The sequence below is a fragment of the Gopherus flavomarginatus genome, chromosome 10 (assembly GCF_025201925.1).
Source record: "Gopherus flavomarginatus isolate rGopFla2 chromosome 10, rGopFla2.mat.asm, whole genome shotgun sequence".
Classification (NCBI taxonomy): domain Eukaryota; kingdom Metazoa; phylum Chordata; order Testudines; family Testudinidae; genus Gopherus; species Gopherus flavomarginatus.
The window spans coordinates 61,171,330-61,187,955 of record NC_066626.1 but is presented as its reverse complement, the minus strand read 5'-3'; the positions used below and the strand labels follow the sequence as shown (position 1 = coordinate 61,187,955).

At 36.4% G+C, this 16,626-nt stretch overlaps 1 protein-coding gene across 5 annotated transcripts in view; it reads right to left on the bottom strand.

Moving 5' to 3' along the window:
• LRP1B (LDL receptor related protein 1B) overlaps positions 1-16,626 on the bottom strand; it is a 1,302,041-nt gene that overhangs the window by 360,535 nt on the left and 924,880 nt on the right. For all 5 annotated transcript variants that reach the window (XM_050969143.1, XM_050969139.1, XM_050969140.1 and 2 more), the window contains 5 exons: positions 11,396-11,530; positions 10,663-10,792; positions 2,844-2,970; positions 2,542-2,693; positions 2,131-2,255 (listed from right to left, as the gene is read on the bottom strand). In XM_050969143.1, coding sequence (XP_050825100.1) covers positions 2,131-2,255; positions 2,542-2,693; positions 2,844-2,970; positions 10,663-10,792; positions 11,396-11,530 — 669 coding nt within the window. The remainder of the gene's footprint in view (positions 1-2,130; positions 2,256-2,541; positions 2,694-2,843; positions 2,971-10,662; positions 10,793-11,395; positions 11,531-16,626) is intronic.

Sequence of the window (16,626 nt, the reverse complement as noted above, 5' to 3'; positions counted from 1 at the left end):
CCATTTCTTTTTGCTAAGATAAAGTTAGAAAAAACTTGAAAGTTATTACACATATCTTTGCCCCTAAGGAGATAACTATAGTAAAATAAAATGAAAACATTGTGGAGAGTTATTTGTACACCATTTTTATCAGATTTTTTGATGATTCTTTAAAGTATTAGTAGGCTAAGTAAGTCATGGGAGATTTTTTTCTCAAACTTCTATAGATTCCTATATTTCTCTCTCTCTCTCTCTATATATATACACACATTATAATGGTATTTAAAGTCAACTTTATTTCTTCTATAGTTCATTGATTTTAAATACCATTATAATGTTATTCACTAAGGCCATGATCCTGAAACCATGCAGAATTTCACTGATGCAGGGACAGAAGTTTGCTTGCAGATCATAGTGCAGGATTTGTACTTTGGAAAGGATAAAACAGATGTTTGGGGAGAGAAATGAGGATTAATAACTTGTCACATGTTTTTTTCTTAGTGCTAGACAGGTCATGAAGCAAGCTTATTCCATTTTAAAACTTCATTTAACTATTTTAGCTACATATTAAATAATAATAATAATAATTTAAATGAGAGAAAAAAATCCAAAACTATTTTTCCCATTTTTCCCCCTTTGCCCTTGTGGCTCAGCGACAACCCCTCCAGAAGACATTTAACATCTGTAGCCTAGTAAAATCATTCAACTGTAATAAAACACGTTTTTCAAACTAACATCAAAAGATTTTTTATCATTTTATTTTTTTCTCACCTATCACTAGTATCTCTTTAAAGAGCTAGTTAAAAATCTTTTTTTTTTTAAAAAAAAGACTATTTTTCAACCAAATGTTTCTATATTTTTGGCTCTATTATAAACAAAGCCCTTCCAAGAAAGCAGACATTAACTCCTTCTAAGCTCACTTAAAAAAAAAAACAGTTAAAGATGAGTGAGGGATTTTTTTTTAAGTCCACAAAATATTATCTCTTTAATCTTCTGAAATCACACGTACATAGCCCTAACAATGGCAAATTGTCCAAAAGAGAGTTTTCTAGTCTAAATCACTAAAACATCATTTTAAAAATAATGAAAATATATTATGTTAGAAAACTTTTTTCCTTAAAAATAGGCAGTGCTATTCACTGTAAGCATTATGTCTATCATATGCATGAAAAAACAAACCCACAAAAAAAACAAAAAACAAAACACCAGATCCTCTAAAAGGCATAACAGATTCCATGATGTGTAATATTTTAATTACAGCACTTTGTGGATGCCAGGAACACCAGAGACCTGGTCTTATCACAGGCAAACCTTATTAATTTCAACTTTATATGTACTTGGGTGTGCATGCACAATTTAGACTGGATTCACTGTGTTTTTGGTGGTAACTGTTTGGAGGAGACAAATATAATCTCTGCTAAAATTCTGGTCAGCTTTGCTCACCAACAGCTTGATCCAAAGGCCACTGAAATCAATGTCAACCTATCCACCGCCTTAAGTTTCTACGGATGATCAGGAAGCTTTGAGCTTTGGCTGTCTAATAAAATCAGTTAGCATGGTATTGATTCATTACTGATTGATCCTTAATGCCACCTGGCAATTGGAAGGCAGGCTGCCAGGTTTCCCCAAACAAGCTGATATTAGGCTCACTCTGAGGAAGTTCTCACTTGATGGTGATCTCACAATTTTGGTACTAATTCCAACCTTTTCTTTTTCGGGGAAAAGAATTATGGTCTAGAGTAAAACATGAAATTTGGAATTTGGAGTTTCCCTTGATCCCTTTCAGTCATACCTTAGGCTTGCCACAGGGTACTGGATAATTTTTAATCATTGACTTGTGATGGACAAGTGCCATGTATCCATGTTGCTTATTTTACATCAGTTTAAGGCCTATGTCCTACTCAGACACATGGTTTTGGCTTTTTTTGTTTTGTTTTACTATTGAAAGAGTGATGGGGGGATTTTGTTTCATATATTTTCTTCAGTAACACGGTTAGAAAATTATAATTTAAAAAGGAACAATGGGGAGAATTTAAAAAAAAACTTTCATAAAAACAAGAATGATTTTGCTTTTCATATTATCCAAAAATAATACATAAAAAGGATAACAGGATATTAAGGTCATTATTAATATAATTAGCAAGAGCAAACCTTTTTCTCGTTGTCTGTTAAAGACTTTCACTTCTTTTAGGTTTATTCCCAGGCCAGTCCTCATGGTCACAGCATCTGTGGCATCATTCTTATGACCTCTTCTGATTGAGCCATTAGCATGTGCTCTGCCAAAAACAGTTGAAGATGGCTGATCAACAACCCTCATATAATTAAAATCAAACAAGTAATTAAAATGCGACAGACAGCTGGTTACCCGAAGCTGAAGAAATCAACTCTTTTCTGTGATATTGATATTCCTTGAATACCAAAAGTACCTTTTCTGTGGAAATTGCATAGCTTTGTGAGATTCTTTCTGTGACCTTGCTACGGAATGGCTAATCCTACAAGGGTGAAGTATCTGGCACTGAAATAACATTTTGAGACTCAAATACTTATGGAAAAATAAATTACCTGTCAGACCAGTAGATGTAAGCTCCAAAGACTGCTACTGAAAACATATCCACATTGCTCCCTGACAGCACAATCTCCCGGTTCCCTCCACTCTCAAGGTCGATTCTTTCTATCTTGTCTGTACGAGCATCACACCAGTATAATTTATTTTCCTAAAGATCAATTTCAAAGTAAACTTCAACAATCTATTTTTGTCTCAGAATTGTATTATGAAAATAACAGAATGCTAAAGTGGAAGACCAACTTGTAATGCAATATATTTAATGCACATTTAATATGTAGTGGAAGATACAGGAACACACCTCATAGTCAACGGAGATTCCATTAGGCCAGGCAATCCCCAAGCTCACAAGCACAAGCTTCTCAGACCCATCTAACCGTGCCCTGCCTATGCAGGGAGTCTGTCCCCATTCTGTCCAGAACAAATACCTAAAATATTGCAGAATTTCACAATAAACAGATGAACATGTTCAGACTGGCATATATTTGGCAACAAAATATAAGTGTAGTTCATATAAAATCAATATTTACAAATATAAAACTCCAAAGGATTCTGATATTGAACTGGCATAAATAACACATTGCTGTCCTTTTAAAGATGAATATGAAACATGCTTTACAGAGACTAATCATCTTATTCAACTTGCTTGATCAACTCCTTGATATCTCAGCTTTTGTTTTAATATCTCTACTTTTTAGCAAATGACTAGGTAGGCAAAAATGTACAATGTAGCAATCAATACAAAAGCTCAGGCAGTTTCATGGGTTGTTCCCAGGTTTCTGATCAATGAAAACATTTTGGACGCTCGTTAATAGTGACTGCTAGGCCCTATTAACAACGCTAAAAGTTAAACTCAGAAAGGCAAACCTTTTCTCAGCTCTATGAGAAGAATAAACCTTGGTCAACTTTGATATCCGCTATGTGCTAAGGTAATTAAGGGCCTCATCAAAAGGGCCCTGAAGACATGAGAGTTTTTCCACTGATCTCAATATGCTTTCGATCAGGTCCCAATACCACTACTTTATGAAGTATGAAGTGATATTTGCCAATGATATATTGCATTTCTGTAGCTTATTTGTAAAACTGCAGTGCTCGTCCCTTTATGTTTTGATTTCAGATACAAAGATACAGGTGGTGAGGTTTTTTTTAGACAAGGTAGGTGATTTATCTTTTATTGGACCAATTTCTGCTTTTTAAAACTTGTTATAAAAATATTTTGATGTAGTTCCATATGTTGACAAAACATAAGCATATCAGAGACACATTAGAATATATCTTAACAGATCCAGTATCCTATTAACAAATTTAGCAGAAAATTGCATTACTGTAGTATTAAAAGCACAAAAATCAAAATAAAAAAGTCTGAAGCTAAGGTTCTTTCACAAACAGAATATACTTTCTGTTTCATATATATTAATAAATACACTCACATATGTGCACAAAAAAAAAGAAATAAAAAGCCACATAACATAGCTCTGACCATAATAAAACCAATTCAGCTTTTTAGAACATTATGTTTGCATATACTTACAACATATTTAAGTAATTTTTGAAGAGCTTTACATTTTTAACAATTATATTCTTACAACATCTCATCTATGTTCTGTAAACAAACACATGCACACACAATATTAAAATGTAATGGATGCATCTGACTATAAAAAACAGTTTCTTAATTGATATACATAGCATAGCTCTATTGACTATGGAGCTATGTCAATTGACACTAGGTGCCTCATTAAATCACAACCCTATAATTAATTATCCAATAGAATAGTGAAACTGCAAGAAAAAATAGAATTCCCTTAAAATACAAATATAGAATAATAATGTATTTATTATGGGGAGCACCTTTAATAAATTAGACACCTTCAGTGTAAAAATATGGAATATTCCCTGAAAATAAGAAACTTATATTCAAAAGACAGGCAGAAGGTTGGTGGAAGGGGAACAACATAGAAGTAGAGTGATCAAGATACTAATTCACCATTTCTTGACAAAATGAGATTACATTCAATAATTAACTACTCATGACTACACCACTGGGCATGCTGGGAAGGAGGGATGCCTAGATCAGAGCTCTGCCTACAACCTGTTCTGAGCAGAATGAGGGAATGTAGCAAGTCTACAGAGCCTGCTTCCTTCTGTGAGACGAGTGCTGTGGTACAGAACACCAGCTCAAAGGAAGAGAGGGAACATATGACACCCCTTCTACTCTGCTGCACCTTTGGGCAGAATGGGCCACAATCTGGTCCTAACTAAAGAATTACTAACATAGTTAATACATTGGGCACAGCTTAAATGAAGTTGAGGAAAGATTTTTTTTAACTAATATTGTGAAATATGGAAGTCTAAATGTTCACACATAGAATAGAATATTTTAATGTTTAGACCATTAGTTTCTACCAACTAGCAAGGATTTCAAACTCTTCCTGCTTCCTCTAGCAAGAAATGAGCAGGATCTTTCTTTTAATAAGAGATTCCTTATGTCTTAAGTAGTAGTCCACTACTACTTTCTACAGAGACAGCATTCTCAAAACAAATAGCTATCAATAACTCAGAATATGCCAAAATGGAGTTTAATAATAGATTCCTCTTTTCTATATATAAAGTGGACAGTGTTGTTGAAAATGTAGCTCCACACTAAATGCAACATTATATACTTATTAAATGTACTCCTGAACTCACAAAGAGTGCACATATACTCTTTGATCAAAGAAAGCTTGTAAAGGCAATCTACTTCCCAGTTGACCCAGGTTTGTCTTGGGCAGATTGTACCTACAAGTGAGAAAGACCAGAGTGTTCTATCTGGCTATCATTTTGGCAACACTTATATATCTTGGCATGCTAATGAGGTATTAATGAATTTAATATAAATTAGTCAAATGCATCTACAAGAGTGTGAGAATATGGATTCTGAATTGACTTTGGGGGAGCATTAAAATAGGGTTGCAGGGAATGATGCCAGAAGCAACAACTGTAGGGAAGGAGGAATGTGGGTGCTGTAAGAGGCTAGACAAAGAGGAGGTCCATTTTAACTGGCATGATGGTTAAAAGCATTGTATACTAGTTTCTTTGTAATAAAATAGCTTTCCTGTCCATAGTAAAAGGCATTCATCTTTAAACTTCATGTCATAAGTGAAAGACGCAATGACAAATATGAGAAAAATATTTTATTATTCAAATATTAAATATAATACATATCTTATTCTACAGAATTTAACAACTACATCAGGTAACTTCAAAATTTCTAAGATATTAAGCTAAAGAGGGACCCAAAGAAACATAACCTGTCACAATTTCCAAAAATGAGTCATTAAAAACTCACCTTAACTACATTTTCAATTCACCTTTAACTATGGAATTGCAATCAGCATCTCCAAAATGAACTGTACTTGTATTCACATGTTTAATCAGCATTATTTTCTTGACATAGATGTTAGATTGAATGCTGACTTCAGAAAAAACAGTTCTTCATTCTTTAGTTTGACTAAACGCTTGTTAGTTTTTCTCTTAGAATGCTAACTACTTGTCTGAGACAACTTCAGTTACACACAAAAACCATATCTAGCAAGGTAAAAATTCATTTAGGACTCTTAACCAGAAGTTTGTAGGGAAAGAAGCCCTGAAATACACTATCAAAACACTAGCAGAATGACAGAGAATAGATGTTGCTAACTGATGTGGAAAAATGTATTGCACCTTCCCAGAAGGGTGTCAATGTACTTATCTTGTGGATCTCTGAAGATGGTACTTCCCTATACAGAGAGGAGAGATGTGCCAGAGCAACTACTTTTGAAACAACTTTAGAACTTCCAATAAAACTTACCTTACTGATAAGGCAAAGTTAACTACGTAAGCACATTTGTGTGAAGGACAAGATGGGGACTGGATGTTGTCCTGGGATTAATTAACTTTAAAACAACAGGGTGAAAAGAGATGATGTTAAGCTTAACCTAATTGAGTTAATATGAAATAACTAAGATTAATTTGAATGGGACAGAGGGATCAGTCTTCAGTAATTCTGAAATTTTTCAGTGTGAATTAGATAAGTAAGTAAAGTTAAAACACCTAAACCAGGGGTCGGCAACCTTTCAGAAGTGGTGTGCCGAGTCTTCATTTATTCACTCTAATTTAAAGTTTTGCATGCCAGCAATACATTTTAATATTTGCAGAAGGTCTCTTTCTATAATTCTATAACATATAACTGAACTATTGTTGAATGTAAAGTAAATAAGGTTTTTTAAATGTTTAAGAAGCTTCATTTAAAATTAAATTAAAATAAAATGCAGAGCCCCCCAGACCAGTGGCCAGGACCCAGGCAGTGTGAGTGCCGCTGAAAATCAGCTCATGTGCCACCTTCTGCACTCATGCCATAGGTTGCCTACCCCTGACCTAAACTAATCAGGAACCTTCTCCTTGGCTTCATCCAAGAAAATCAAAATTAGTCAAATCCATATCATCTTCCAAGACCAGGCATAAGTGAGGTGTGGCAGACAAATTTCTGTATAGGTCTAAGGTGCCTTTCTGAACTTACTCAGTATGGTTTATGTTACTATCTAGAAATATTATCAGAAGGGGCTGAATGATACATGGTTTATATTTTGCTGTGACTGGTGGAATTAACAAATAGAGCTGTTTGGGAATTTGATGATAATTTGTTTTTTGACAGAAAACACCAATTCATCAAACTTGAAAGGGGCTGTTTTGATTAAAATTTTCAGGAATGTTTCCCAGATTCATGATGGTATTTCTGCTCAAAACCAGAGAAAGAGAGAGAGAGCCCCCCCCCCGTGATACCTGCCTGTATTCATATAGGATGCAGAAGACCGGGGAGATGCCTGATTGAAAGCAGGGATTTGAACACAGTTCTCTTATATCACAGGTGAGTACCCTAACAAATGGGATATAGTCTGTGTTCTCTCCTGTTGGAGCTGTTGCACTTTGTATAACTAATTAAATATTAATTGGGCCACAGAGAGAGAGAGAGAGACTGGCTTGATAGGTCAATGGTTAGGAGACAACTCAAATGCAAGAGATACACGTCGCTGTACTCACTCAGGGAAAACAGGGGCTTGAACCTGGTTTTCCCCTCCCTCCTACAACCCATGAGTACTATAACCACTGAACTATTGGCTATTCTGTGATTTTGCTCACACTGTTTTTTTGTGGAAAAAATATTGGAAGATCTCTAGTTCTCCCTAATGCAGAATGAGAAATTTTTCAACATCTCTAAAATTTTCAAGTGATACGAAAACAATTTCCCTCGCAGCTTTACTTATAAGGGTTTAACAACAGTCATTTTCATGTCCCTTTTGAAGCTGTCAACTTTGGTTTCATTGACACAGAGCTGGGGTATAAGCAGCTATTCAAGGTTTATCTAGTAAGAAGGCAAGTGGGGGAGGAGTGAGGAAAGGAGGCCTACATCTCCCATAATAAAGAATTTATTACGACCATCCACCTATCCAAAAGATGCCTTTGCCACAGAGACTTTATTGTTTCCTGAAGAAACCACAGATCTGCAGTCCGGGGCTGGGTATAGGTTTACAACTTCAGAATTTATCTCAAGTGACATTTTTGAGGCTTAGAATAAAAGACAGAGATCCAGCCAAATTGGGATATACTGTCTTGCCACAAGAGGAACACTTACTAATTAATGTACCTTCGTCTTCTCCACTTCCTTCATCATTTTGAACATACTCTGAAACCTAGAAAGCTTAACAAGACAGCAGAAACTAAAGAATCTCTCCATTACTGAATTTGTTCATAAATCATTTCATACATAGTACACTGTTCTCTTTTTTTTCTACTGTCTTGTACTTCACCTGGAATTGCTGAACAAAATCCTCCAGACAATAATTCACCTGCCATTTGTTGTACTAGCTACTTTTGCATTGTACCAAATCACAGAATTTTAAGATTTGAGGAGAGACAGAGAAGGCAGAGAAATCTAGTACAAAGATTTTTCCCCCTAGTATAGCAAACAAGGAAATTCTCATTTTTAGTACTGCCATTTCTCTTTTACCTCCTTCTATGGCCATTTGGGGGTTATTCCTTTGTTAAGTTAAAACTGGAGACAGAGTCAGGAGCCAGCCTGTGAAAAATGTTCGCATTGAAACCCAAAACACACATGCCTGGTTCCAGGTTTAAGTGAAAGAACAAGCTCCTTAACATTCATTTCCTCTCAAGGCCTCTGGATCCACCCTCCCATAAGCAGGTTTCAGATTTTAAATGTCTCTGCAGAATGAAGATTGGGGCTACAATCCCTCTCTCCTCCCCAAATACTCAGGAGTAGCTGACTGTTTCTTTTCCTACACTTCCAAACTCTTTTACATGGGGGATTTATTTATAGAGCTCATTACTGCAATCTGCAGGCACTCCTCAGGTAAAATAAATCTGCACAATAAAGTCCCTATTAGACTTCACAGAGACTTCCTATGAGTTTTCCCTATTGGGCGTAAGTCATTCTACTTGAGGAATATATAAATAATGGTGGTCACATTTTCATTAAAACATTTGCCCTGAAGTTGGAGCTTGTTTCAACACACGAGCCCCTTTGGGCAAGAGTACTTTATCTGACTCTACTGTGCTTCATTCAAGGCTTTTTGAGGTGCTTTGTCCCAGAGAAGTGCAGCTGTCCTGGCAATTCATAGATAGAGATGTTGTCATTCACATAGCTGGGTTCCGATCTCTTAGTTGTTCTGAAGACAAGAAACAAGGCCTTGAACTGTCAGCAGAAGTAGACAGACCATCAGTGGAGTTATCTGAACACCGGAGTTAAGTCATGCTGAGGAGGCAGACTTTGAGATTCTGAACTAGCTGAAACCTCTGGTTGCTTCCACCTTCAACCCAAGATATAATGAATTATAATAATTCAAGCTGAAGAATACATACATCACTATCATTAGATCCTTATCCAGGAGGAAAATAAAACAGTTTCAGAAGTCTTTTCCATCACTGATGCTAACTGAATGTCGAGGCTTAGAAGTAAGTTGGAAGAACCACTCTAGGCTTACATCACATTGAAGAACTCCTCTGACTGAATGTAAAAGCTGATTTCCTGTAGGTATTGTGATCTTATAATGGAGTTGGTTGAATTTGTGGAAAATGGGATATATAGACGTATATATGATTTTCTAAGGGACTTTTGTGTTTTCTGGGAGGTTGGCAAGTTCAATTTTCTCAAAGAGACACTGATAATGCATTAGCCATAGACACAATTGTTCTCCATTGGCCTTTGCCTGTCAGGAATGGCACAGGTTCTGTTTATATGTGGTCACTCAGCTATGTCTCTGAGCTTCCCCATGTGTAATGAAGCTAAATTCTATCACATAGTTAATGCAATCTGGTGTGATTCAGAATATTTTGTCTCAGGAAGTCCTTTTCATAGTTGGTAGTTTCTTCAAAGTAGGATGAGAATTCTTTGTAGTGGTCAGTGTTTCTGTCTGATGTTTCAGTTATACAATCCAGAACATCTTTGCTGGCAACAGCTGTGCAACTGTGATGGTAAGGGGATCTGTTATTGCATCCACATAGTCCACAGCACTTTGCAATTGGTGGATGGATATGAAGAATGTGTTGTGCCACCATCATTCTATTCTTGTACTTAAGCATTTCATCAGATATAATTTGTCCATAAACATTGGAGATCTTCTTGTTTGGTGCGGAGAGGATGTTAGATTGGGGTCAACACACTGATATTTATGTCCATCAAAGAATTACGCCATTCTAATAATTCATCACCACATTGGGCTTATTATAGTTGGGTGGTTTGTATTCTGACAATGTGCTAAAAACTTAAGAGGATTAAAAAAAAATAAGCACACTTCTGATCTCTTGCTTGCCTTCAGCTAAAAGACTGTCTAAGAGTAGGGAAACTGTTCTGAAAATAGGGAAGTAGACTGTAATATTAAGTTTAAACAGAGACGTCATAGTAAGTATCTCAGTATATGAGAACATCCAATTTTTATAAAAACTGTTTTTTACAGTACAATCTTTGTCTGGTTTTATTGAAGACTTCAGCAGTAAACGGATGTCAGAATGAATGTCCAATTTACTAATTGTAGAGTTTTAATATTAGCATGCATTTTTTAAAAAAGATATGGAAATATGTAAGTTACCCTTTTTCTGGGTGCACTGCTATGGATCTTGGCTGGTCCAGACCCTGGGATATAATTACGTATCGGAATGAGCCATTGAGTCTAGCAACTTCAATTAAGTTGAAGCCATGATCTGTCCAATATATGTTACCTAGGAGAAATACCAAGAAATTACTAAGAAAAGAAACGACTTCTTTAAAAGACCAGTTCCTGTTTAATCTCAGCTGCATAAAACATAGTAGCAGAGAATAATGTTTTGTATTTGTTTTAATATGTTTTTAGGTTTTATTACTCTCTCATTAAGCCTAGTTATTATGAACATACACTGAAGTGAAATTTGTAATTTTTAATCCTACTTTCAAACATTTCTATCTTAAGGTCCAAACCAAATCTGTATGTATCAAAACAAAGTTGAAACTCCACACCTAAGAAACAGGGGACATTTTAATTTTCCATCTGTCTTCAAGCATAAGAGAATGTCTAAAACCATTTTTCCAGCTTATGGGATTCTTGGGAGATTTTTGCTAAATTCACAGCAATTTATTCATAAAATTCATATATTTTGCTTCAATATATTAAAAAAAAACAACATATCCAGAGGCTCTGAATATTGGACAGAGTGAAGCCAAAAGAGAAAAAAAAGCATCTCTGTGGCTAGAAGTACAGAAGTCTACTATTATCGAGTAGGATCTTATTCAGCATAAAAAGGCCTATCAAAAAGGTATTTAAGAAATAACAAAGGCACTGGTGATACCCGCTATCCAGTCCACTGCTATGCCTTCAACCCTTCCCAAGCCATTTGAAATTATGTCTTCTTTCCAGGTCTGGTCTCGTCTAGCTCTGCTAATTTTGTTGAAACCCATGTCAGTCCAGTAAATTGTGTCATTTCCTGGGAGAAACAAATACAGACAGAAAAAATATAATTAGTAAAAGCTATCATTTTGACTGGGGAATAATTCAATGAAAAATGTTCTGCTCAAAATGAACCTCACATTTTTGCTCAATCATCCACATGAGGAACTACATTGCTTCTTCACAATTTTAATATTATTATATTAATACCTACCCCAGGATCAATATAATAGTATTTAAACACCATTCCCATCTCCATCTACTTATTTTCCCCATCTTCTGCATTTAAAAAATAAATGTTTAATGGGCTAGATCCTCCAGTAAAGAAAATCAGAGTAGATCCAATGATCTTGAGAACAGGGACTGTCTTATACTACTGTATATTTACAACTAATATCACAACAGGGCCATGACCCTGATTTGGGCCATTGCTTTTACTACCACAATACTTGTAATAAAGATAATATACTACCAGCATGCTTTCCAATGGGATACCTTCATATTTGTACTAATGTTATTTCTTTAATGCCAGTACAGCTTTTTAAAAATGATTATTTCAACAACATTTGGGGTTCTTAAATATTATGGGGCACATATTGGGAACTACCTACACCTACGCCCTTCTCCTTGGCAATCATGCAGATAAAATGTTTGGAATCATCACGTATATCTAATAAAGACGTGAAAAAAACCTCATGTAATGATACAAAGGAAGTTTAGAAATTTGATAACTTGTGACTCATCTTCAAAGTTAATGCTGTAAACATATGGCAATTCCATTTGAATACATGGCTAAATTCTGTCTTCAAAGTGGTCAAGTAGAGTCTTGGACTTATGGAGTGAGCTATTTCATCTCGGAAATGACTCATTGATAAAGATCCAGGATATTCTTTCCCTGTTTATTTTTATTTTCATTGTGCACATATCTCCCATTATTTTCATGAACTAATAGACATGAGACAACAAAAGCAACAGCAAAACTTACATATGTGTGGACCAATTTCAGGATGCTAACAAAGTGCAATTCTGTGCTCAAAAACTGAAGCCAAACTGTTCATCTTTTTGCAGTTTCTCACAGACACCACTGCCAAATTCTCTCTAAACCCACCCCAAACACAAACATCCTACGTTAGAAGGACATGCAATTGGCCTGTAACTCCAAAAATAAAATATGGCCACAGTTTAAAAAAACAAAAAATCAAATATGGCCTTGGGTAATTGGTTCAAATTGAGAAAGTAGGTAGAACCAGACTCTCTAAAATTTGTGCAAATTCATTTGAAATTGTATAGTTTACAAAGAGAGCCATTTCCAGCTATTCTATTTACAAGGAAATCCTGCTTTTGAGAGGCAGTGTATGATTATGTGTGAATTACCTACAAACGTGTATTGGGTAGATGAGACTACATGAAAATGTTGTATCTACTATTGTTACAAATAACTCTTAAAATCATAACTCAGAAGGATTACAGAGAAAATGTTTGTTTATTTGGTGCAACTAACAGCATTTTCTGAAAAGTTATTATCACTGTTTTGCTGATGGTGCATCCTGTTCCCCAGACCATGAAATAGCAGAGCTGAAACTGTATAAACAGCAAACAGCTGGTACCCAGGTACACAGTCAGAAAGGGTGTTAGGGTGAGAAGTGGGGCAGAATGTGTTTGGACTGGCTTTCAGAGATAGCAAAAAACACTCGCCTCAACATAGATGGGGCAAAAAAAATAGTAACTTTTTTTAAAAGAAAAAAGGAGAGGCAAACTATTTAAAGTGTGCACATCAGTTAACCGAGCTTTTTAAATAAGCCAATTAATAAACAAATGTTGCCAGTGTCCTTTAAAACACCCAGATTAACCAAGGATGTTATGCTTATTTGCCAAAATAGAAAATGTGTCAGTAGTTTCTTGATCTAAATCTATGAAGTAATAAAAAAAATATTACTATATGTCATAAAATACCTGGAAATTATATTCCTAGTATTAAAAGCATGACTTTTTTTCAAACTATAGTAATTAATAAATATTTGCATTTAAAATACTGTACTTATATAGTACTTTATATAAGAAAATACATACATTATGCTGACACACTAACTGGGCCCAAAGAGCAGCGTGTGAAAGCCCATGAGACTCAGTTTTAGAAAGAAGCTTCCAATTTAAAACAAAATGAAATAAATAAAATAAAATATAAACCCTCACTGCTCTGTGCTGATGAGAGCTGAGAACATAAACATATATTTTAAAGGGGCCGGGCACAATGATACTCTTTCACACATCAAAGTTGCTGGTTATAGAAAGGGATTTCAGAAATGTAGGTTAAGATTTGTTTGTCTTGCCCTTTGCAGAAACTGGCATAACATATGTGGCTGTTTTAATGGTTGGTAATAGGTAGCTGGAAAGCGGCGGCTGCTGGCAGGGATCCCAGCTCTGAAGGCAGCAGCGGAAAAGTAAGGATGGCATGATATGGTATTGCTACCCTTACTTCAGTCAGCAGCTGTCACTCTCCGGCCACCCAGCTCTGAAGGCTGCAGCACAGAAGTAAGGATGCCAGGATATGGTATTGCCACCCTTACTTCTGCACTGCTGCTGGCAAAGTGCCACCTTCAGAGCTGGATACCTGGCCAACAGCTGCCACTCTGAAGGCAGCACAGAAATAAGTGTGGCAATACTGCAAATCTGTCTGAAATTCAGATTACAGGTCAGGTAGAATTTTATTTTGTGCTAACAAGCTGGAAGCAATTCAGACAAGATGGTGTGTGAGCAGGGACTAAAAATGAAGTACTCACTTTTGGAAAATGTTCATAACCTTTTTTGGGAAAACACTATTCAAAAACCATTCATACTGAGCTGGAAATTCACAGGAACATAGGAACTGCTGTAATGGATCAACCCAGTGGTCTATCTAGTCCAGCATATTTTCTCTAGTAGTGGCTTGTAACAGATGCTCCATATGCTTCTGCAAGAATATTGTCATGAGTCGGTCCAGCCACACTCCCCAGACAGAACCTGGTCTGTTGTGATTGGATCTAGCTGCTGAATCCCACATGCCTCTAACTCTCCTGAGACTAGGTAAGCACTCCAAAGCTGACATGTCAATAAGCACCTTTTATTCAAAGGGTTTATGGCAATAAGGAAAGGGAATTTTTAAATTAATCTTCCCCTTTCTACAGTAATGGTAAATGTAAGGTTTCATCTGTCTGTTTTCAGCAGTGGCCTTGCAGGATGCCTGCTGCACACGCACAGAATGCCTGACCCTGATGAGGAGGAGAAAGAAGAGGGACTAGGGAGGACATGTTCAGCAAGATCCTGCAAGCCAGTGCTGCATCACACCAAGAAAAAAGGGCCAACATGGCAGACAACCTGGACAAGGAAAGAGCAAACAGGAAAAAGCCCCAGGAGTCCCATCAGGAAAAGGGGACAGAAATGCACCAGGACATCATAAATCTTCTCAGGAAAGAAACCCAAATGCTGCAGATCCTAGTTGACCTAAAGCTGTAAAAATCCCAGAGTCCTTTCAGTATTATATGGTAGCAGCCCTCTGCATCCTCCACCATGACGCATGTGCCCCCCACCATTCCACACCAGAGGACAACAAGAAAACCAGTTTCACTTACCCTAACTGGTGAGAACCATGGTTGACATATGTATAATCCACAAGAAAATATACTTGTACACTCAAATGGATAGAAGTATTTGTTTGCTGTCTTTCCAATAGTAAAGTTTCATTCCATTAATTTATGTTAAAAGTTTCTACTGCATTGGCTATGGCTTTTTTGCATGCTGCTTTTGCCACTCAATAAATTTCTGGTTTTGGAGAATAAAATTATCTTTATAGTTCACAACTCATACTGCAGAATACACAGCAGTACTCAAATCTGGCAGTATTTATAAATGTACAGCAAGCACGAAACAACTCATTGGTTCAGGAAAAAAAACACTTATAAAGGTACAGGCAGCACTACACAATTCCTAGCAGCACCTAAAGCTCCAGGCACAAAGAACAGTCCAGTCCAGAACACCACTATGGGTTTCCATTACAGAGCTCTTTTAAATCCTCCCTTAACCACATAGCATCACACTGAGTTCTTGTCTTGAACTGTTCAAAGTCAGCAAACAGCTGCTAAACCTCCACCCTCCACCCTGGCAGGAGTTCTTCTTTCTTTGCTTCACAGATATTATGCAGGATGCAACAGACAACTATAATCAGTGGGATATTTTTTGCACTGAGCTCTAATATAGTGTGTAAACACTGTTAGTGTCCCTCAATTTGACAAAAGCACATTCATCACCTGCTGAACTGTAGCTGAATCTTTCTTTTGTGCTGTCAAGGTGACTGGTAAATAGCTTCATGAGCCAGTGGAACAAGCAGGAGCCTGGGTGGCCAAGAATCACTACTGGCATTTCAGTATCATCAGTGCTAATCTACTGTTCAAGAAGGAATGTCCTTGCTTGTAGCTTTCTGAACAGTCCTGTGTTCTTAAAGAACATCATGAACCTGCCCTGACCAGCCATAGTGATACTAGGGAAGCATCTCTGGTGATCTACCAACATATGCATAATCATAGAAAAATAGCCCTTTCTGTTGGCAAGATGGGCTCATACCAAAATAGGGATGTGTGTCATTTATCATCCCACCATACTTTGGGAACCCCATTGCTGAAAATCCATCCACTATGTCCTACACATTACCAAAAGTCACAGTCCTGCATAGCAGGAGATGATTAACAGCCCTACATGCATGCATGACAACAGCCTCAACTGTACATTTTTCAACTCCACATCTAGACCTGCTCCATGGCCTCCAGAACCGCAGGAGACTACAAAGGGAAACCTTCTCCAAGATATAAGCCTAAATTTGTCAATGATTGAAAACTTACTGCATCTTATATATTTTCTTTACATTGTTTAGTTATTTGGGGTTGGATGCATTAACCACAAATTCATACTATCTGCTCTCAATTTTACTAAAAGCAATGATAATTCATGGAGAAAATTTACTTGCCAATGAATTTGTCCAGAAAAAAAATAACACATTTCTTTTCCCACTACAAATACCATATTTTCTTGATTTTCACTCTTGGATCTCAGCTGCCCTATGAGAAATGCTATAAATCTCCCTAGTTCTCAAAATGTTTTGTC